Source organism: Folsomia candida, unplaced genomic scaffold (genome assembly GCF_002217175.1).
Source record: "Folsomia candida strain VU population unplaced genomic scaffold, ASM221717v1 Fcan01_Sc002, whole genome shotgun sequence".
Classification (NCBI taxonomy): domain Eukaryota; kingdom Metazoa; phylum Arthropoda; class Collembola; order Entomobryomorpha; family Isotomidae; genus Folsomia; species Folsomia candida.
This window is the reverse complement of record NW_019091194.1, coordinates 17,743,781-17,767,322: the sequence shown is the minus strand read 5'-3', so window position 1 is coordinate 17,767,322 and position 23,542 is coordinate 17,743,781. Positions and strand designations below refer to the sequence as shown.

General features: G+C 41.9%; 3 protein-coding genes across 4 annotated transcripts; 2 read left to right on the top strand and 1 right to left on the bottom strand.

Moving 5' to 3' along the window:
* Positions 1 to 44: 44 nt before the first annotated feature.
* Positions 45 to 2,528, top strand: LOC118434271. Its single transcript, XM_035847336.1, has 6 exons — positions 45 to 943; positions 1,023 to 1,244; positions 1,338 to 1,416; positions 1,485 to 1,544; positions 1,634 to 2,113; positions 2,190 to 2,528. Exons 1-6 carry the CDS (start codon positions 589 to 591, stop codon positions 2,377 to 2,379), a joined length of 1,386 nt encoding a protein of 461 aa, XP_035703229.1. The 5' UTR covers positions 45 to 588; the 3' UTR covers positions 2,380 to 2,528.
* A 905-nt stretch (positions 2,529 to 3,433) lies between these two features.
* LOC110842696 (DBH-like monooxygenase protein 1 homolog) lies at positions 3,434 to 6,864 on the top strand. Its single transcript, XM_022088481.2, has 12 exons — positions 3,434 to 3,765; positions 3,962 to 4,111; positions 4,234 to 4,356; positions 4,607 to 4,780; positions 4,859 to 5,105; positions 5,181 to 5,249; positions 5,365 to 5,648; positions 5,737 to 5,862; positions 5,926 to 6,098; positions 6,193 to 6,339; positions 6,406 to 6,514; positions 6,592 to 6,864. Exons 1-12 carry the CDS (start codon positions 3,487 to 3,489, stop codon positions 6,766 to 6,768), a joined length of 2,058 nt encoding a protein of 685 aa, XP_021944173.1. The 5' UTR covers positions 3,434 to 3,486; the 3' UTR covers positions 6,769 to 6,864.
* Positions 6,852 to 23,467, bottom strand: LOC110842695 (ubiquitin carboxyl-terminal hydrolase 2). 2 transcript variants are annotated; one of them, XM_035847298.1, is made up of 9 exons: positions 23,157 to 23,467; positions 20,383 to 20,585; positions 19,427 to 20,254; positions 9,788 to 9,892; positions 9,584 to 9,707; positions 9,389 to 9,494; positions 9,161 to 9,274; positions 8,515 to 9,069; positions 6,852 to 8,433 (listed from the first exon to the last, which is right to left on the bottom strand). In XM_035847298.1, the coding sequence occupies exons 3-9, from the start codon at positions 20,171 to 20,173 to the stop codon at positions 8,346 to 8,348; spliced, it is 1,839 nt and encodes a 612-aa protein (XP_035703191.1). In that variant the 5' UTR covers positions 20,174 to 20,254; positions 20,383 to 20,585; positions 23,157 to 23,467; the 3' UTR covers positions 6,852 to 8,345. The 2 variants fall into 2 exon arrangements, with proteins under 2 accessions (XP_035703191.1, XP_035703190.1); XM_035847297.1 differs by lacking the exons at positions 19,427 to 20,254; positions 20,383 to 20,585; positions 23,157 to 23,467 and adding an exon at positions 17,720 to 19,420.
* Positions 23,468 to 23,542: the final 75 nt, after the last annotated feature.

The window sequence follows — 23,542 nt, the reverse complement described above, 5'->3', positions numbered from 1 at the left end:
TTGGTGTTCTTCCGTTCTATAATCAGCAGACTATATACGCATATAGCGACAAAAAAAAACAACGATAAGAAGTGTGTGTATAAACCTTAATTATGTTTTTGATTGCGCTTCAACATTCTCACCTTCTTGGCAGTCGAGTTAACAGAAGTACTATAAGTGCATAGTTCAAACGTTGGTGAATAGCGTAATCGAGCACTTGTGTGAGTGATAAATGGCCGATAAAAATTGCATGTCATCCATCACCACGGAAGGGAAGCATAGTTCTTTCTTAGAAGTGTTCATGGATTGATGCATTAAATTTTAAAATGGCAAAATAGCAGGTGGCTTGTTTAGCCGCGGCAGTGGTGGTCTTAAAATTTAGATTTTCATTAAGAGGTAGGTGATTCTGGTGGTAAAACATGCTCCACATTTATAATACATCAAGGAAGAAAGGTTACGCAGTTATCGCAGTTGTTGTCTCAAAAATAGTCCACATTTCTGATTAGTGGCATTTGCATGCACTAGTCGACGCAACAACTACTACACTGGACTGCTCCCAACTCCAACTAACAGGAGAAGTTTAGAATAATCACGACAATTTTTTTCAACATGGAGGGCGACACGTACGGAACGTATGTCTCATATTTCTCAATCGTAAAAACCTTTGGAGCGTTTCCGTACAACTTGGAGGGTCACTCAAGACGCCTCAAACTATGCACCTCGGGGCCGTACTACTGGTTGTACATCATCAACTTTGCGGGGGCCACCTTCCACGCCTTTTTCCAACTTTTCCAACTCTTTTTCGCCTTCATGGAAGGGCTGGACTTGGAGGTCATCATTTCACAGGTTTCCTGGATGCTCTTGGCCACACTCCCCATTGCGAACTATCTCAAATCTGTGGGGGAAGAGCGACACTTTGCGGGCGTCGTGGATGAATGGTGTCATCTCGAGAGGAGGATAATTGGCAAGTGCTCAGGCACTTATTATACCAATAATTCGGCATCTCACATTATTCCTGACTGGCTTGTACATATGTAATGCAGGGTCGACATTTCGTGGGCTTGGGAAGCACAGACAATCTCCCACCATGTCCACGTGTCACTTCAAACAGAAGGATCGGTTCTCCTTCATTTCAAAGTACTACATGTTCATTGGGTTGATTGGGGCTGTTGCGGTGGGGTGTCATTCGTACATGGCCCCAAAGTCCCACGCCTATCTCTACTCCCTGGCCGAGATGGATTCGGAAGTATTCCTCTACTTGAGCGGTATGCCTTTTCGTGACGAAATTCATAAAAACTTCATAAAAACTATGCTCTTATGTACATTATGTGTTGTATTATAATCTCGCCATATCACAGTTGTCTATCAACTCTGGATCTATAGCATAATTTGGAGTAACGTCTACGCTATTGAAGTGCTCACCACGGTCATGTCCAGGTAAAATTAGTTTCTGATTTGTTGTTTGTTACTATCCATAAGCAGTTACTAAACATAAAGATTTTCAGCTCTGTGGGTCACATTCTTGAAACTCTGAGCTACAAAGGCGGCGTGGTGATGACACGCTGGTAAGGCGTCACTGAGTTTTCGTTTACATTTTCCTTCGTTTGCTATTATTTTATAGTTTTGTGAGCTGTCTTATCCATTTTACGTTTAGGACTTGTGATCACGTCCCAGTGACGGATCTCATCAACAACAATAATCGAAGCGTCGCCACGGTTGACGCGGACGAGAGGAGTCACCCAGCCAGCGCCATTCTCGACAAGGCCAACCGGAAGGGAAGTGCTCTTTTCGGTCAAGGGGCAGAAGATCTCCAAGAATTTTTCCCCAAAACGGAAATGAGTAAAATAATCCAAAATTTGGTCGACATTGAGTTCGGGTTGGAGGGCTATCTTCGCGTCGAAAGTTTGATTGAAGCCTTCAACCACAGTTTCGCGAGAATGATTCCCGGCCACCAGTTCGCCTACTTGCTCATGCTCACCATTCAAGGGTTCAATGTGATTCAGTACTTTTCCTCAATGTCGCCCGGTGGGGTGACCCTGTACATGGTACTTATCACCCTCTTCCTCATGAGAATGCTAACCTTCTTCCCCGCCATGGGCAACTTGGACCATCGCTCCGACTCTTTCATCGATAGGTAAATTTTATTACTTGCAATAATTAAATAATTTAAAACAAAAATATTATTCATTGGCATTTTCATTGACTGACAGTTGGATGGAGGGGTTGCGTTACATTCCGAAGGGGAAGCAGTCGTATGAGCTGTACTGGTATCGCATCAAGTCCTGTCGGCTTCTAGATTTCAGATGTGGTCGCTACTTCAACATGGAGAGACAAACCTGTCTCGAATTTCTCTTCAGAGTTTCAGAATTTGTCATTGTCCTCATGCAAATTTCGTACTGATTTCACAACCAATGCAAAAAATGGCTGAGCTTTTTTTGCAAAATATCATTCACGTTTCTAAGACTTAGGCGAGGGTATGTATGTGATATAATCTATGTACCTATATATGCACGCCCATTAAGATAAATAAAAGGTGAAAGGTGAAACTGCATGAACAAGCGTTCTTTATTTAAGTACTTCCAGAGTCTCATCAACTTGGCATGATTTACTGAATAAAATAACGAGCATAAAGTTGGATATTTCATCCGTATCACATTTTTTCGACCATTTGACATCGATGGGCAGATGAAATATTGAAATGCGATGTACACGCGCTGGAGATACCTATTATAACGCTTTGATACCATCTTAGAGAATCTAGCACAATTGAAGACATCACGCACCAGCAGCTTTATTTATTTAGCTCATTAACATGGCACATAATAATGACTCCATTATCAACTGAGCAGGTACCCGTCAGTCCATCACTTCAATTTCATTTCCAGTCGAACTGGTGGTGGTGGTGGAATCCAATTAAGTGCATAGCGTGACTATATTGAAACTATTCCGACAGGCCACTACCACTGCTGAGTTAATGTGTAATAAAATCGTGGACATCACTTGTAACAAAGCCAGAGTAAAAATCGCGCATTGTTTTTTTGCCAAATTGGAAAAGCCTCCTATTTGCCGTATGCCGAGTCGTCGTACAAAAATATTTACGGAACCTGTCAAAGTTGTTTCTACCAACATAAAGGACGCTATAATCCAACCCGGTTGCTTTGCTGCTGACTGATTATCCGTGGGACTGACATGAAATGATATGAAGCAAGTGGAAAACTGTGGGATTTTTTTCACAGAATTTTACCTTTTCTAAACAAAGCGATGGTTAACTTAGGTTTACATGGTGCAACTTTTGCAGGATACTAGCAAGATACTAGCCCTAGTCATATAGGTACATATGTAATGCGTGTATCCCATTCATGCATCATCCTGGAGTCCATAATAGTGTATCGCTTTCTGCAAAATGCTCTGAGAGAGTGTGTGAGAAATCTGCAAACGGATAACAAATTCTCATGTAGTCAGTCTTTCGCTGTGTCTTCCAGCTTCACAAGCACGGAAAATCGCATCATGATGAGAAGGTTTTTCATTTTTCTTTGCACCCTCCATTTGGGAACTTTGGTTTCGTCGTCATCCGATCCAAAAGGCCCCATCGTCTGGACTCGTGACCTAACTTTAAACGACAAATTCACTGTCCGATTCAATAATGAGGACGAGGACAAGCTGGTCATGGAAATCAGTGCTCCCACAACTGGATACGTGGCCATCGGATTTTCTCCAAACGGGGGGATGAGGGGCTCCGACATTGTCATGGCTTGGGTCGATGGTGAGGGCAAAGCTCACATCAAGGTATTATTTCCATTAACTACGTAAATATGTACATAAGAATGACTGCGTTATGTGATGATGCCCGATTTATTCATCACTTTTTCCTCGCTCTGATTGGAGTGGGTACAAGTTGTTGTGAAATTGATGCGATGAAATTGTTGCTTGGTGTGTGATTAAAGTTCTATATCAACAACTAATTTATGACGTACGTGCGCAGGATTTGCACGCTGTAGGCAACTCGATGCCGATTGAGGATGATGTTAGCAATTACGAATTGATATCGGCTGAGGAAACTCAACACGGGACGACCGTAAGGTTCAGTCGACCGTGGAATACTTGTGATGACAAGCATGACTTTGAAATTACGGTAGGAACACATATTTATTTCACGCCGGCTGAAATATAGAACGCTATTCAAAAGCCATTAAACCCCAAGATTAAGACAAGACCTCGACGAATGACGGAATATAAGTTAATGTATGAACGTAGGAGGACACCGTTCGTCTAATTTGGGCCACGAGCCCCGAAGACCCCCAAATTTTCACTGATGGATCATTTCAATCAAATTATCACGGCCCAGACTTCCGCGGAGGGAGGAGCGTATTTCTCAAGGTGAGAAAAGTTACTGTTTAAGTATGCATTTTACACAATTTCATATGTCGTTAAATTTATTTACTGCAAAATAACTGAAGAGATGAAGTAGATGAACAGTAAAGCCAAACTTAAAAGACATTTTGTTATGCATGCATATTTATCAAAATTAATTGGAGACGGAAAAGCAATGCTCTCCACTCGCCGAAATTGTCTCCTTAAGCCCAGATGCATATATCTGGTGATTTGATATACGATTTGGCCACAATAGGTGGACACCCATCTTCAAAAGTTTCCCGATGACGATGATCACTCCGACCCTCACGTCAAACACTGGGATGTCCAAATGAATCGGGTAATTGTTCCTGACGACTCGGACACGACGTACTATTGCAAAATTGTCAAATCCCCGCACGTGTACGATGTTAAGCATCAGATTATTGGGGTGAGCCAGAGGAAGCACGAAATTCCTACGTTTCATGCACTGTTAACTGTCGTTACACAATTCATAACGCATCCTTAGTTCCGAACCCTGATTGAACCAACCAACAAGGACTGGGTCCACCACATCAACTTTTTCGAGTGTAACGTCCCCCAGAGTGATGGTGGTCCAGAGGCAGTATTCGAAAAGTACTTGGACCATCCTGGGGGTCACTGTTATCAGAAGAATATGCCTCCAGAGTGGGGGCAGTACTGCATGACGGTGCCCTTTGTGTGGGTGGCTGGTGCAGAGGGACTCTTGCTGCCAGAAGAAGGAGGAATTCCCTTGGGTAAAGAGATATTGATGTCCATTATTCCCATTAAAATCGAAAAGTGTGGACCACTCATTTAATGTATTTGCTTAGGCGAGCACAACAATGGGACAACGTATTTCATGTTGGAAATCCATTACAACAACGAAAAGAAAATACAGTGTAATTAAATTATTCCTCATTTACATAACTTGTATATATGTATGTATGTCAATGTGCATGTAACCACTAGAGTTGCATTTTTTCAATCCGCTCACCCATTTCCTGTCTCTCGCAGTTGAAGACAGCTCGGGCGTGAGGATCTTTGTGACTGATAAGCCGAGGCCTAACGACATTGGGGCAGTGACGATTCACACGAGGTTTTCCCACGGCTTCCACCTCCTTCCTCCAGGCTACAATGGGTTCAAAAATGTTGCTTTCTGCACGTCCGAATGCACCCAGAAAGCATTTCCCCCCGAAGGAGTCACCGTCACTCACGCCACCCTCCACGCTCACCTCACCGCCAGGAAAATCAAAATTCGTCACATTCGCAATGGGCAAGAACTTGAGCCACTTGCTCAGGTGAGGTTGCAACAAGTCATGTTAATTACGGACCTTTTATTAGGCATATATATTCAAATTTGTTTATTAATGCATGAATTTGGTGTAGGATGATCACTATGATTTCAATTACCAACAAAGCCGGATCGTGTCTCCGGCAAGGAAACTCTATCCGGGAGATATAATCCTCACGGAATGCGAATTTGATACGACGGGAAGGCGTAAAATTACTTATGTAAGGATCAATATTCAAATTTATGTGGGAGACTTTAATATTGACTGATTTGTCTGCGTAAAGGGGGGGACGAGCACGAAGGACGAAATGTGCCAAGGCTACGTCTACATCTATCCGAGGGTCCAACTCGCTCTGTGCAAAACTCAGTATGATTTTGACAACTTTTTCAACGCCCTAGGAATTCGAGAGGTCGAGGGCGAAGTTTTGGAAAGATTGCAGTTACCTTACAAACCAAAGTAGACCAAATTTTTCTATGCAACCATACATCATAAGTTTACATATGCCCCGAAAATATCCTGATAATAATTAAGTCCTTATCCTTTTGTGCAGACCAAATCAAATGTACGACCCAGGAGATGATGCCTACGTTCTGAAAAATAACAGTAACGGGCCCCAATATATTTTTGACTTGTTGGACGTGGCAGAACCCTCGCAGTATCGAAGGACAAGTGTAGCGGATTTCGTAGAAAATCTTCCGTAATAAAAAAAACTATACGGAAAACTTGGACAAGATTATGAAATGCGTCTTGTAAATTCTTACAGGTGGCAGAGGAACGACAATGAATTGACGAAAACCGTATGGAAAAAATGGTGGGAAGGAAAGTATGACACTTTCTGCACTGGACATCACTTTAAACGAATCCCTCTTGAAGTAATTTATGTTTATGATCGTTAAAAAATAAGTGCAATCATTAATTCTTGAAATGCGCAATTATTACTTTTCTTCAGGATTACTCCGTGTCGTATCCAAAATTTGAACCGTACGTGAAGCCGATTGACCAAAAATGTGGGGAACGACGGGGTCGAAAAAATCAACTTGGGTCATCGGGATCCTCTTCTGCATTCACTTTATCCATCATCTCCTTACCTTTCCTGCTCGTTGTCACAAAAATGTGTCTCCTGTAACAATGGGATAAAGATGCTTACATTGCTTGATGTAACTGTACACATGCACACTTTTTTCATAAATAAAATGCGACAATTCAGAATCTTAGTTAAAAATTTATTCTGTTTCGTTCTCATATTTTCGACAATCAAATATCATATTGACTTGGCGGATATCATCACGAGTGAACATAAAACGTGGAGGTACATAAAACGTTATCCTGCTGTTTAGTGAAATCCTTACAATGGTGGGTTAACAGAGTGGTACATATGTTAAGCTACACATGCAGCTACATATATTGATTAGACTTTGTATAATATATTATTTATTCGTGTCTGTAATAAGGACATGTATGTATTAATTAATAATTAATTAGTTTATTTGAAGGTACATCCGCTACAATCACGGCACATTGTTGTTATCGTATATATAAATCTGTCTGATAAATATTATGTGATCTTCGCCAAAATCAGGCGTTTGAGTACATATTGAAAACTATCGATTTTACACTATAGACGTATTTATTTACGTAATATTTAATAATAATTTATAACTCTGCTGACAATTTGAGAGTGAATAATTAGTTGGCGTATTGAGCTGCCTTTATGTTTTCATGTACTGGACACATCTTCCGAAATAGACGTTATTTTCTATTACATATTAGACAACTGTGAGCTACGTATACATGTAATATTATAGCTATCTAAATAATTAGCATATAGTGCAAGGTATTCGTGGTGGTTCTCACTAGTTATCTTGATTATTGTGAGTTCAAAAACATAAATAAATTAGTTCAATGATCAGTCTTCCATTCACCCCGGCGATAACTCTATCAATTAAAATCTTATTACTTTCTTGAAGGAAGATCATCATCCACCAGCAGATCGGATACATTTAAAGATATAGGATTTACGGAACACATTAATCAATTAACACTTAAGTATGTATTGTTGATGGCATAGTTAAAGTCTTAGTTTAGCACACACGGTAAGTTCATCATCAATAATCATCATACATTTCCTAGCTTTCTCCATCATTCAAGTACAACATGTGCATGCATCTGCCCATACATATCTTCAGACAATGTTGTGGCAATAAATTAAGTGACGCCACCGCCAGCGTGACGGCTGTTATTTTACAGTGATAACCATTTGCGATACGACGATAAGAAAAAAACTGGAAGCATGCAAGTGTAAAGTGTAATAAACTTATTTTTAGAGAAAACTTGTCTACAAATTTAAAAGAGCGGGAGGGTAATTATTTTTGTGGGTGGCTTATCGTGTCGAAGAATAAAATGAGTAAATGGTGGATTATAGTATGAGCAGATTATATAACCACTTTTTTAATGTAAACCTACATATAGCGAGTGAGACGTGACAAAATCTTATGGCAAGTACTGAAAATGTCCAGAGGAGAGAGTGAGACTAATAATGGATTCCAAATGGACACATGAGTAAAACTCTGTGCAGGTTTTCATATGTAAATTAAGAGTATGTGTGCGTAAGGGGAGGCAAGTACGTTAAATTGTCTTGCGGGCAGCAGCACCACCCCATTCATCGCCGTAACTATATATTGAATTCCAGGCTAGTGTTTGACGTTACAGAAGTGACGACTGTCCAACTTGCTCGTAAAAGAGGACGTATCCCTCGGGCGAAACAACGCTGTGAGAACTGATGGGGGAGACCCTTCAACACAAAGAACACATTGTTCAGAATCAAATTAACGACGATGTGACAACTATTACTTGATTACGTAAAAAAAAATACCTCGAATCGTTATAGCAATGCCACTCGTTCGAGTAGGGATGTTTACAGTAGGCGATGTAGTGACCAGAATAGGTTGACCCCGAGTGGTTGGCGACACCGTACAAGTTATAAGCTCCCACATTTCCCCTCGTCGACGAGAACGGTGTCAGGTCAAGTCCGTTCAACGGATAGTCGACTAGAGTGCTAAGTTTGCCACGGTACCTCTCCGCCAGCGAGAAGCGTTTCAAGTGGACGACAAGAATTTTGGGAAACTTTTGGATTGCCAAGCTCTTTGTGCACTTGCGGCGACACTGACACTTGGCGCAGGTTGGCTTTTCCTCCCCATCAAGGACTTCCTCCTTTGTGAGGAGTTCGAAACACTGGGAGAGTCGAACGGTCGAGGATCGACTGGGAATTGGGAGTGATAGATCCCAAAATGGGTCAAAGGTCACGGAGCAGTGGCCACACACGGTGCACTTTAAGGTCGACTTGAATTGCCCGACGAACATGTCTACGATTCGACTACTTTCGTAGCGCATGTACCGCCTCCAGGATTCGGTGGCTTTCTCACCATCACTACAAATAGTTGGACAAAATCAGTATTTAAATATCTCTCAAATATGATTAATTATTATTATAATTTTAGATTGTTGTGGGGCCTACGCACCTCAAGGACTCGTCAATGTCTGTGGTGATGGGTGTGGGTTTGGCCGTGACGCGATTGACATCTTCGTGCAGCCCTTCCAACAAATATCGAAGGAATTCCTGAGCATCTTGCTGACTGAAATTTTTTATATTTTGTTATCATCATTTTTGGCAGCAGCAGCCGGATAAACTCGCACTATTGATGCGAGTGATTGGCATTTATTCACTCTGATAACGTCAAGTAGCTTACCTGTATCCCATGAATCGGGGAGCAAATCTTTGAATCGAATCTTTGAAGGCGGACGTGTCAACCACGCGCTGATCTCGCCACAGTTCGTGAATGAGCTCTCCAAATGCTATGGAAGATGAGAGTGGTGCAAAAATATTAGATTTACTTAACTCTAGGTTAACTACACTTTGGCATCGGAGGATTAGGAATAATTACCTCGCATTAGGGCGCCCTTCATCCCAGACGTCGATCGATTTATGTCCGAGTCGTAATGTCCCATAACGTACTCGAGAAGAGGTCTAGTGTTGCTTAAGCACTGAAGGACCGTGTTCATGAAACACTAAGAAAATAAAACAAGATTATTGTTTTATTCGAATTTATCAACCAAACGAATCATCCATATTATTTATATAATCTTACCGTGTTTCCTATGTTCCGTAGTCCGGTAAGTCCTGCTTTTTCGAAGCCATCTTTGCTGCGAAACCTCCCACTGGAACGAGGGGAAGAGGTCAAAGCATCACTTTCCTGAAAAAAGTATTCCTTTGTTAAAATTATGGATTTTTTCGGATTCTGTACTCATGCACGCTATCTAAATCGAAACACTTGAATGAAATAAAATAGGAATGTCTTGTGCAAACACGCATGAAATAAAAGTTTAGGCATCACACACATAAGCTGTCAATAAAAAATTAAATCGGCATCCCAGACAAAAGAGGAAACCCATTCATCTATTGGCAGACATCAATTAAACGATAATGGCTCTGCTGAAGTGTATGGGATGCATCCTGTGCTGTGAATTGCTCACATGTCAAGGTCTCAAAATTAAATAATCAGACGAATCTGTGGTGCCAGTGAGGTCTAAAAGTGTAGATGAATTTCAGCCTGTACTACACTTTACTATCCTAAATTATGCCAGAGAACGAAATTAAGTTCACAATTAAACTTTACTATAATTTAACATTATGCAATTTATGTGACGTACACGTACCTCTAGTGCAGTCATTGATTATTCATCATTTGTCATGTGCATGTGAATTCATGCGGTGATCTACATACATTCTTTGAGAATTGCTTGTTGTACTTATTAAAAATCGTTGCTTATTGGCCCCGTGCTAACAAGGCTGTTCTGGACAGAGCTGGTTTCTTGCTCTCGTATAAATTCAAATCACCTTGAACTGCCCCCACACAAAAAATGCAATCCGTAATAAGTCGGCATTGTTCTTCTTCGTCTTCACTCACTCTAGTCCCACGAACATGCATTTAGTACATGGGACCTGATCCCCGAGTGAGAATGACACGATAATTTGACAACAAAGATTCGCTAATCTAAAGTGTGAGATAATAGGTGATCATGACATGTCATACCCAAATTGCAACACACACAACAAGGCAAAGATCATCACCACAAGTTGTTAAGGCTAAAAAATTCTCAGCATTTTATCTCAATTATCAGTTCAACAGGTTAAATAATCTGACATGCAAAATTAATAGTGCGTCCCTGTTATCATCAATCAAACATTGGGCATGAGAGGGAAATTATCAGCAGATAGATAAATGCAGATAAAGTGGTCTTACAAGGGACACTCACGACCTGTCGTTTGAGTCCAGGGTACCCACTATGTTTTTTAGAATCTACTAGGACCCCAGGTGAAGGATTCATTCGTATTTCCGTGTAAAACTCATATTTGACGCCATGGCGTGGCGCCATGGCGTCACGTCATGGCTCACCTGAGCTTAAAAAGATTTGTCTTTCACAATGAATCGTAATGAGAGTCGAGGCGTGTTACACAAGAGGATTATTTAAACAGCATAGGTATTCGTCTTGCTAATAAAAGTATGAAATAGTAAATGCACATTCTTGGTTTGCAGTACCTCAATTAAAGCCTCCTGAGCACAACTTATGTTGAAACTTGCCCGTCGCCTTTTGATGGGTTGAGGGAAAGTAAAGTTCATCATCAACACTTTGAGATGCATTTTCAAGTCTGTCACAATAATATCACACTGATGCTCCTAAATTCACAATCAGGTCGAGTGTACCACACTCAAAATCTCAGTCGTTGCTTTTCTTCTAGTAAATGATGTGATCCTCAAGGTTGACCAAGAGCAAGACCAACTTTTCCAAACTTTAATCCAGAGCGTGAAGACTTTAGTGAATTTGGTCACAAAGGCATCACAGTTTCACTTGTCGTTTGCAATACTAGTTGAAAGATTGTACTATGTTGCGTACATGTTCAATAAATCACAAAAAAGGAGAGAACACAACAACTCGAAAAACACAAATACTTTCCAAATTCCTCAAATCAACTTTCAAAGCTGAATTTGCACCAAGTAACAGGTTGAAGAAATATGATGGTCGTTCGTCGTGGTGGTGTTTTTAACGAATTACTTGAACAGTTAGTTATTAAACTGCCATTTAGTATTGATGGTAAGTGATACAAGAAAACGAGAGGTGAGGTGAGACGACAACGTACCCCGACCGGCTTCACCACAAGACTAAAAAGATTCTCTGAAGCTGTGCTCGTCGAATGCATAAAAAACAGGTTCCAGCTCAGGCCCACATTCGTCGTTATTTAGCAGCGTACGTATTATAATATGTTGTAATGGATGGTGTGTTTAAATGGCTGAGGACTGATGCAAACTGATCGGCCTATTCAAATTATTGAGATAGTGGAAGTTGGGACGTGTGGAATTTTGGCTTGGGATGGCCTGACTGACTGACTGAAAAAGAGGAGATGAATATGACGACGATGGGATAGCACGTTGGATGAGAGGAATGCGAAATTCCCTGTGATCTTCACGAAGTGGAAGATAACACTGCCAGCCAACCTATGCTACAGGTCGTTCTTTGCAATTCAAAGATTTCTATGTGTGTTATGTCATGACATTCCTCATCCACTCCCAGTAGGCGTTCTTTACTATGTAGCTCACCATCCACCCATTATTTCGGACTCTGTAAAAAATGGATCTAAATAAACTATACGCGAATTTGAAGAGGATCTGGATCTAAATTCAAATGTGGAATTCAGTAATTACTGGATGCACGACTTTTACTTGTGCCTCGACGTCACTATTCGCAAGCAGATGTATGCCTAAAGATAAAGTGGCTCAACAACAGCACTTTTCAACTTCTCACGCTTGCTTATGTATGTATTTTTATATGTACGTGGACTAATGTGCTATATTATTAAGTCAGTCAGAAGCTCCATTATTATTCTCCTGCATGCACGGGAGCAGGATAATAAAATGGAGGTCAGAAACCTGGCAAAAACTTTCCAACCTAATCAAAATCGACGTTTGACCCTCAATTCTCGACCGTGCTTAATATTGACTCTGTTTGATTATCATAAATTCGATAAAGAGTCGAGAAAGTGGAACACCGATTCTGACAATATTCGGCTTCTGGTGGGTCCTAGATAACTGACTGCATATGGTAAAATACGCAGAATATCTCAAACCACGCCAAACTTATTCAAGCTACGACTCCATACAATGAAATGACTGAGTGACCGCTTAATCCCAGTTTTAACAAGATTTTTGACAGTATAACCCTGCTCTGCGCATAAAGTATTTTTAGAATTTTAGAAAACAGATTCAGAGTTGGTGGTGAATATTAATTAATAAATTTTCAACTGTTCTAGAAGGCACGTGATTCTAATTTCCAATCTTCCTTCCCCATATTCACGTATTCAGTGAGGATGCAAGAGAGAAGCTGTTCCTCTTAAATGACACCTGGACGTGGATGGGGTATTTTACTACTAATTTCTTATGGGATTTCCTTTCCATCCATCAGCCATCCAAAAAAATGAAGCAGCACTTATTATCACTTATCCATATCTTTTATTCCTTAAACCAATCAAGGGGAATTCTGCTCATTGAGTTTCCTCCTCAGATTTCTTGTTACATTGCAATCGCATGCATCTAACTAACCGCAGCAGCAGCAGCGATGGGATGTAGCTATCGTGAATGAATTAAGAATAGTTTGTTGCCAAATCGTACATATATACTCGCATTCTTTCCTTTAAAGGTGCGCTTATGCATATTATTATGAACTGCATAATATATTAGACTCGAATCCATTCCGTGCGAATGCTGAGATCAAGAGAGAGAAACAAAGAGGGAAAATGATATGTGCATCACCACAACTAAAAATCATCAACCTGTTATATGCGTAAGTACGTTAGCTAGTACTTACTTACTTACGTATGTACATGCTTATACAACCAGGTATTTAGGTATGCATGAAGTTTGGTTGGTGAAGGTGAAATTATTCAATTTGCCAAATAACATCTCTCGAGGAGGCGATATTTTTCTGCTAATCTGGTTTCCATCTGCTTGCAAGCAGTGTGGACTTGTTCTTGTTGTTTCGCTTGGTTGGTGCATTCAAACAAGAATCATCGACTCAAGAATACGTACTCTTGGATTGAAGACATGCAGAAATGCCACAACGTCTGGTGGACATTCACCGTACGATACAAAGACAATGGACCAAAGTTGCTCTCCTTCACTTCCTTCCGCCAACCACCCACCCACCCACCCTCCACGATCTGCTCTTACTTGTGGATGATGCCTCATCATCGATCCCATTTACACCACCCACCAACTCTGGTAGTAAATGAATGAATGCATTGATTGCGATGATGCGAGGGAGTCCCCAAACGGACAGAGCGACAAATATAATTTAAATGCAAATTGGTTTACGAAATTGCAAGCCATTCCCTCGTCAATGAAGCAGCAAATTATTTATCGTCGAAGGAAAGAGAGAGCAATGTTTGTGTAGATCAAGAATGACACGAATAATGCCTACCAACCAACCACACACTTAGCCTTCACTCTGATAAAAATTCGATTTAATAAATTGCAATCTAATCTCCGAGTGAAAGGAAAATTATTCGCAAAGATTTGCACGTCATCATTACTTACTTATTTATCTTACAAGTCACTGTCGTCAGAGAGTATGCACATTTGCGACTTAAGTTGGAACGAAACAGATGAAATAATACAGAAATGAATCGCTTCCGCTTATGCACTTGACTTTTGCATCGTCTCTTCCTATTTATTTACTAAATACTCGTCGCACAAGATCAACTTTTTGATGCTGTTTTTCTCTGGCTTTTACGTAGCACATAGTGACGAAGCAAAGCTAGGAACTAGATGTAGAATTCGCATAAAAAAATACCATGACCAATGTCCAAACTTTGGTTCATTTCATGCCATAATTTTTGCGTTGACCAGGACAGGAAGGAAATATATGCAGGCTGGCTGATGTGGTAGACATGTCGTGGTCATTATGTGTTGCATCGGCGTGGCTTCAGGCTGAAGGCCGTTTCCTCAATTTATTATATCCGGATGTATCCGCACGTTTACCTTTTAACCACCTCCACATTTGTGCATAACTACTGCCCCAAGTATGTAGAATAGTTGGAATAGAATCAAATAATGAAGGATGAGCAAACTAATTATTACATTGGTTTGCTTATTGGGGTGAATGGCAACAAGTCCAGCAGGCTCGTCTCTAAATCTACGCCAGTAAAAAACCCACAATCTAATGAGCTGCCTAAAAAGGCGTGTGTACATTTCTGATCGTGGGAATAATCCACGAAATGGAATAATCCGCATGCAGTATATCCACCACACCACTAGCTGTTTTTTGGCATAAAAAATACGTACAAGTCACTGGTTTTGACTTTCTTTAGTGGACTGGAGTGATAGGCAAGACAATATAATGATTTCAACTACGTGCAATGTGTTACATGTCGAAATCAGATCAGTGTCTATCGTTAAAATATGTATGTCTGTCTGTATATGCTCATTTTTTTCGGCTAAATATGACTGGACTTAATTCCCTGCATTTACAATTCACCACGAACATTTTCAGTTGCGCTGTAAGTTTGCCAGCCTAGAAAATTTTGTGATTCCATTTGTGCATGCAAGTTTAATACCCATCAAAAGCCGAATGAAAATCGGACGTCCTTAAAACTGACACCTGAACTAGGATTAAAAATTATGCAATCAAAATACTCGAGTTGCACGTGCTTGTAAAACTCGATAAACAGTTTAATTCATCTCCCTATCCAACAACCGATAGTTGATCGCAAACTGATGATGGTGGTGAACGTGATGATAGAAGCAGGAAAACCTGAGCAAGTTGAGCCAGCATACATATTTACGTATCAAAGTAACCTTCGAATTGGCAACTTGGTAATTTTGTGAATAATGAAGAGTCAAGTTCTCAGGTGGAAGAAAAGGGTTAACTTAAACCACGTCTGGTGGGTTATTGTGTGCCAACCAGCAAAACAACTTGGTGGAAACCCCCACTCTTTGCTTGCCCACCGAGGTTAATACATATAAATAATGACGACGAGTCGATCCACTATCAGATATTATTGTAACCTGTGCAAGTGTTGAATCAATGGCATTCGTCCATTAATTGCCACACTTGAATCAATAATTATTGATACAATCTGCTACGTTGGCTTAAAACCCTCGGCCTACATGTACATACAGTGGTTCAACGGTTTTGTTGTTTTCGTCGTGTTGGACTATTGACCAAGTCATCGAGTTAATGATTCCTTAGATTTACGGCATTTACTTAACGCTATATGCTTCCCCCTCCCAACCAACAAAAATAGAACATCTACCTAAATATGTATTTAGCATGGCTGTCAGGAGGATTCTATTCAAACAATGTATGATCACACAGCTGCATATTGGATGATCTCACAATATGGAAATTCTGATATGCCACAGACTTTGTGGTGTTGACACAATTTTATTGCACGCGTACACATGTCCTGGACAAAAATAATGGTCAGAGATGACGCCGGCTGTTAAGTACATGCATAAATATTACTCATCACAGAACTGCATTTACCATTCCTAACATCCATTAGCAAATACAAAATGTCTAAACTTATCACTAATAAAATATCTGCTGCTGGAGGTACAGCTTCCATTCTTTTAAGTTCTTAGAAGCACCAGTGATTACATTTCGTAACAACATTAATGTTCACCGAAATGTTTATGAAATATGAGAATTATTGAGAATTCAGCTCTCCACGAGTAACACGTGCAAACATGTATGAACGCAATAATATGACGCCACTAACCATAAATGTTATGCCCGTGATTTTCGGCATTACGCAACGTCTTATGGATTATAACTATGTGATGTGATGCACACACTGCAAAATGCACTTACTCGGTTCTTCCACTGATGGAATAATGATGATTTTTGTGGAAAAATCCATACATTGCCTCCAGGCAGACAGGCATGATCCTTATTTGAACCACAACCGGTGCTGATTTTAATCGCCGGGACTGCTGGCGGTGACACTCCTACGACACGATGCGACAATATTCTCCTTACTCCCCACCAGACGAAAATCAGCACCATGAAGGTCACACAGAGAGCATGAACTGTTTTGGAAAACTGTGAGACGAGAGCGATTGGGCTGGCATCAGGCTGGAAGAGGAACGCTGAGGCTGGGACCGTCAGTTGCCGGAATGGTGCCATTGTTGTTGACCAACTCTCACTCTCAGCAACGGAGATTTGACTCTTCCCCAACGGAAAGGTGAGGTCATGATGAACAGGAACGACAAAATCACCCTTTTCCACTTTTGTATGAAATCCTCTAACTTTCTCCTCCGATGGAGAACCTTGTTTATTACTTTGAAACTTTCTTCTCGTCGGTTTTGCCATCTTGTGGGCAGATTAGAATTACTATTTGTGCCATACAGGCAGTGTCTCTACAAGTTGAAGACTTTATGAATTATGTCAATGACTACACAGTGACACGTCGTCGTAAAGAATAATATGTAATAATAATAACTTGACTGCTTACTTACACGTTGAAATGCAATGAGGAGACCACGCAACAAAAATAGAAATATCAGACGACACACAACTCTCTCGAGCCAAGTCGAACAACTGAATTTAAATCTTGTATGAATTTCTGAACTGCGAGTCACATTTGTGCGGCTCGGAATTTGTTACGTCGAATCGCAAGCCGTGCCAAAAAAAGTCTACACGAGACGACGACGGACAGAGGGAACAATGTCCCCAGCCGTTAGAATCGGAAAAAGTGCAGTAACAGTGAGTGAGTGGGGATGCATTATTCTTTCCAGCCATATGTATTCTCATCACGGCGACCATGGGACAATAAGCACACAAAAAAATGTTAAAATGAGCATCATTAATGATCTACTCTAAGTAAGAGCAGGAAGGAACTCTTCTCTACACTAGTCTCATGCGCCTGCTGGTTAATAATGATGATATGATGCAGAGTCATGCGGGGAGGAGGGGGCGAAGATGTCGTGGGGAAAAGCAGTGGTACAAGTGCAGAGGGCACTTACATTGTCCGAGGAATCGGCGACGTTGTTCGTGGAGGCGGCGGTCACGTGGCTGCTCCGCCCATAGCGCTCATTCCTGTTGGGCGAGTCTCGCTGACTCCCGTTCGTGTAAGCGTTGTACTTGCTCGAGTGAGGTCCCATGTGGACATCTGAATTGTTGATGTTGCTGCTGTCCACGTGAACTTCCCCGTTGGTCGTTTTCGTCTCAGAAGCGTTGTCGTTGATGGTGGGAGGCAGAGTTGCTGATTTTTCCTTCAGAGAGACCCCGTTGCTGAGCTTATTCGCTGTGGAAGAAGTTGGCGTGCTTTCTCGAGATTTTGAGAGGGATCGTCTTGTTGCGAGGGCACTTTTGGTCTTGGTTACTTGTTTATCTGGAGTGGTGGAGGGAGAAGCTTTAGCCTTGTCCACAGTGAAGGGACTCGCTTCCTTTTTATTCGTAGAGAAGGCCGGAGAACTTTCTTTTGATTCAGGTTTTCTGGTTGCATTCATACTATCAACATCTATTACGGTAATTAGCTTGTTATTTTGGGAATAATTTTCTTCAGAATCTTCGTCTCCAGCGTTTGAAGCGTTGTTATGGCCGTTTTCGAACGAAGTTGATGAAATCGCTGCAGTCTTGAGCTTTGGCAGCGTCACTTTGAAATCGGCACTCACGGTTTCGTTCGAGAGAGAGGGCGAAGGAGAGGATGTCTTCTTGGTCTTGGTCACATTTTTTATTTCAATCTTGGGTCCAGTCCCATCCAGGGAGGGGCGCGCAGTGAGAGTGTAAACTGGTTCGGGGGACACCGAGTTGCGAGGCTCCTCTTCCACTTGAATCGTGTGGTAAATCACTTTGGGTGGGGACGACGACTTGTTGATGGTCGGTTTGCGGGAGGCGAGTGAAGCGGATTTCGGACTGTAATTTAGAACTGCATCATACGGAGACTTTTCCTTTTTGTGTGAGGCAGAAGGCTCTCCATTGCAGGCTTCTTGTAAATTGTTGGCGTTGTTGTCGGACTCGCACTTTTTCAAGAAGCGACTGGGACCCTTTGTTCCAGTGGTGGTGGTGCAGGAGGGACCCAGAGGGGAGGAGCTGCTGCCCTTTCGACTACCACCAAGACCACTCCCTTTGACCAGCAGAGAAGTGTCCTCCATTTTGGTGGAAGGGGCAAGAGCGGTAACTATAGAAATGGGATTCCCATTGCTGTCACACCCATCGGAAGGGTGGCCGTCCATTGAACCAACACCGCCACTAATATTGTTACTACTGCTACTACTACTACTATTGTTGAGTACTTTTTCTGCCTGCGACGATGATGAAACTACACGAGAAGGATTGATGGATGATGATTTCCCACCAGTTGATTTCTTAGCAGGTGCCGCGGTAGAGTCGTCACCCCCACTTTTGCTCACCCCTGACACCCCAAAATCTTTCTCAGCGTCGTTATTCACTTTGTTCGAAGTGGTCGGAAAGCCATTCATCGCAGCCTGATTATTACTAGTCGCACTAACGGACGAGGAGGAAGCAACGGAAGAATTGGTCTCAATGCTGTTCGGATCATTATTTTCTACATCTTTCACACACTTATCCACCCCATCAATATCATCATCAACAATAACACTGCCAGTTTTAGGAGTGGTAGTAGTGCTAGTGGTGGTAGTATTAGCAGAAATAACAGTAGTAACACCCTTGGACGCACTACTAGAAGTAGTAGCATTTTCAGAATTTACCTCAATCGAGCCCAGGCGTGACGACAGCCCATTCTTCATCCCTGCGCCACTCCCACTCCGACTCAGCGGGGGTCCAGAATTTGGCGATGGCGACACTCGGCTGCTATTACGATGAAGATTCTCTGTGGAGGACTTGTTGCTACTGTCTCCACCACGCCCGTAGTTGTAGCTGCTGGAAATAAGGGGACTGCTGCCAAACTCTCTGCTTCCACTCCGGTCACGTGAGTATGAGGGGGACGAGCTGCTGTAGGCGTTGGATGCTGAAATGCTTTCACCTCGCGACGACCGCAGTCGGGATACTCGTGAGGAAAACCCTGTCGAAGGAGCAGCAGTGGTAGCATCTTGATCCGAACTTTCTCCTAATTCCATGGCTTTGATTCTCTCTGCAATCGTGGGAGCCGTGGCCTCGAGTTGGCGTCGGATGGAAGATGCTGACGCTCTGACGGGGGAAACGGAGGTTCGGTACGAGTTTGAGGACCCATAATCTCGACCACCCACCCGACTGGCAGAGTTGGAGAGGAAGCGACTTCCGATACTGCTGCTGTCTGCGTACTTGCTTCTGTACTCGTACGTCGGTGGTCGTGGGGGGAGGGTGGAGGTGGCTTTGGAAGTGTAGCTCAAGTAGGAGGACCGACCAGCACTTCCGCCAAGGGCACTGCTCGAAGTACTCCGGGAGTAGGTGCTGCTGTATGCGCTGCTATCCTCACGACCGTACCGTCGACTGTAGGAAGATTCCGGGACAGGCATGGTCACAAGAGGTCAATCAATTTGTCAATATAGCGAACGAGAATAAAGTAATGAATAAAGGTGGAGCAACTTAGGGAGACCCTGCAAAAAATTATAAGAGACTCGTCACACGCTGAGGAATAATAATAAATAAATAAAAAATACTTAGCAAGGAATTAGAGAAGAGGCCGGAATTTGGCCAAAACGGAGCAGACACAAACTTTACTTACAAAAAAAAAGATGTTCCACAAATCGTGAGTAATTTTTAGTGAGCTAAGACATTTGTATTTTGCGTCGCAGTTGAACAACTTGATGATGATGAGAAGATCACTCGTTCTTCTTCTTTTTGAACGTCCGTATGGTTTGAAGCACTACCGACAGCACTGACTGATGATCATGCTTTGATTCCTTCATTCACTCCAAACACGTCGACCTGTGAACCATAGAAAAAACAAAGCACTTTACTTGGAGAGTTACTCGTCCGACTGATAAGCAAGTATTGCAGATTTCTCGTTGTTTGTGAGTGGGACACATAATTGTGGTCCACGAGAGGAGAGAACAAGAACATGTAAGAACTAACTGCCTCTGAATGGATTGGAAATGACCCAAAAAGAAGGCTGCTTATGTTTTTACTGCAAAAATGTGGTTCGAGACCACGACTAGTGACAGCACTGATCTATCTCTTCATGATTTTTTCCTCGTCTTTTTCTCCTGCAATGTCTTTGACTCCTCGTCCAAGAACAAAATGCCTTTTTCTTGCAACGTCTCACACTACGACATATGCACACGTTCCGTACCGTACTCTTGGTTCAGCCACAGCGGAAAGACGACGACCACACGGTCTAATTTGGCTCGACTCGGCAATGGAATGACTATCTGTTCTAAAATTAAATCACTTCGCCTCCTCCTTAACCATATAGCCTGCTCGTAATAATAAGGACACGACTTGTGCAAATAAAACGAATTCGTTCGGTTTTAGTTTGTGTGAACGTGAACTCTTTCTTGTTTTGAAACTGCTCGGAAGTCAAAGTTGTTAGTGGTAACTTGACAAGAGTCTTTCCATTAGAAATGTAATAAGTACTTTTGTACGTACATGTATAGCTGGTTAGTGATGGTGGGGACTCTATATTTACTGACAGTGCGCTGCTGCATGTATGTACTTGTGAGGTTCTTACCCCAGGAACAGACCGACGTAGTGCTTACAACTTACACTTCCGGATGGAGGAATTTATCCATGGCTGCTGTTACGATTATAAGTATAAAAGTCTTTCGAAATATCGACATCTTAGCTCTTGATTAAAATATGACTGCAGGATTTGGCGAGAGAGGAAAGTAATTTTGGTGGAGGGGAAAGTACAACTTTATTGCCGGGAGAAAGGCGAGGAAAGTTGTGGGTTGCCTTGCACTCGTGTGTGCTGTCCCTCATGGACGTAGGCATGCCGTATAAATCAGACAAGAACAAAACCTCAGACATTATTCTCGACTTCTCTTTCTCCTGATTCTCCGGGCTCTCTCGACACGTCGGATCCTGCGCTATATTGCTGCTACACACATATGTACGGGTTATAGGGCTGCCCACACGTTTGCAGTAGCAGGACTTTCTCACAGCAGAGGAAATCATGATATGATAATCACCCCGTAAGGAAACTGGAATGACCTGCTAATAACAGAGAGATTTGGTACAACAGAAACAGAGGGGCACGGCATGTTTTCTCCTGCCCACATAAATATTTCTGGGTGGTGCAGCTCGGAATTTTGTGATTCGTTCCTTATACACATGCATTCAACGCAATCGATGGAATGTGCTGAATATGGGTTGCTGGGTTAGCAAAATGGTCTGATGACATCATCCCCTCGTCGTCTTGTGTGATGAAACTCGGATGAAAATAAATCATTTTTTATGTACGGTGTTTTTCTGTCCTGAATATAAAGCTTCCCACTTGCATACCCTACATGGGAACTCTTTCTACGCGAATGAATTCGCCCAGAATTCATTACAAGTCGTGTGATGGGGTTTTTACTGTGTACCAAGCACTGACTGGAACAGAACTATTAGTGTGTCATCCCATTATTTAAAGGATTATTAGTTCAAGTCATCATCCCTCGTGACACGACCCAATTTCGTTCATTCATTAATCGAATGCGACAAGTAGTTCAGGATCGATATTCAGCCAGATGTGAACAATGCTTACTGAATTATGAACTATGACACTGAAACTCAACTTGACATTTTTTGTGTGTATACAGAGATCCTGAATGTATGTAAATATGATGAGTTATACAATGCATGACTCAACTATGTGGTTGAGATGAAGATAGCCTTTTCTCCAGCCAAGAGAACACGGACACGGAGATAGCGGTGAATTTTCTCAAGGAGATGAGTCACCCTCTTGCATCATTACACGATTTCCGTGAATTCTTCGCGGAAATAATCAATAGTTTCCCGTGCCTAGCAGAAGCTGGCACCAGGGCCAAACCGATATGTGCTATGCACCGGACAAAATACTCACCTCACTTGTTATACCGCTTGCTCGTATTTATGTAGCAGCAAAAATACGGCCTCCGAAATCCTCACACTGAAGCTTTTACAAATTAATATTACACGCTTTGCTAGAACAGTTAGAGAGTATTAATGGTCAGTGTTTTAATAGTACTGTTTTTTTGAAAATGGGGAGATGTCTAACCTAGTGCAATCTAAATGAGTATGAGTGAAATGACTCCAATCCAAAGCATTCGAGCAATGACCCACTTTCTGAAAATGAAGCGTGTTTGTATGCATATCGGCATTCTTTTAATCTCTCACTCTCCACAATGTGTGTATCCGTGTTATTACCAACAATAAGCAGGTTTAGCGAATTTTATACAGACCAACCTGTCTAATATGCTAATATGCAGGTAAGTTTGCGGTCTGTGCACACGTGTAGGTGTGATCTTCAGATGCGTAAATATGCACAGACTCAGACGGGAAATTCACACTAAATATTTTGCTTCTATAAACACTTACGGCAAGCAAATTAAATATAAGGACGTGTTCAACTGGTGTATTCAGGACTTGTCTCATAATAAATAGGGACAAATGCCTGGAAAATTATGAAACTTAATTCGTGAACTACCAAAAATTCACTCACTCACTCACGAGCACGATCTAAACCACAATGAGTGTGGTCAACTCACTTTCTTCTCATCCAGTTGGTTTCCCTTTCAATTGTCCTTGATCTTTCAACACTGAGCTGTCCCCAATGTACTCAATTTGCATTCCTTTAACATACCAGAAGATGAGGTGGTTCGGATTGTTGCGAATTCTCACCTCATCATCTCTTCTCGTGGACTCGTGGACTGAAGCAGACGTCAGCCTTGACTCGCATTTATTAGAGAAGTAGTAGACCCATC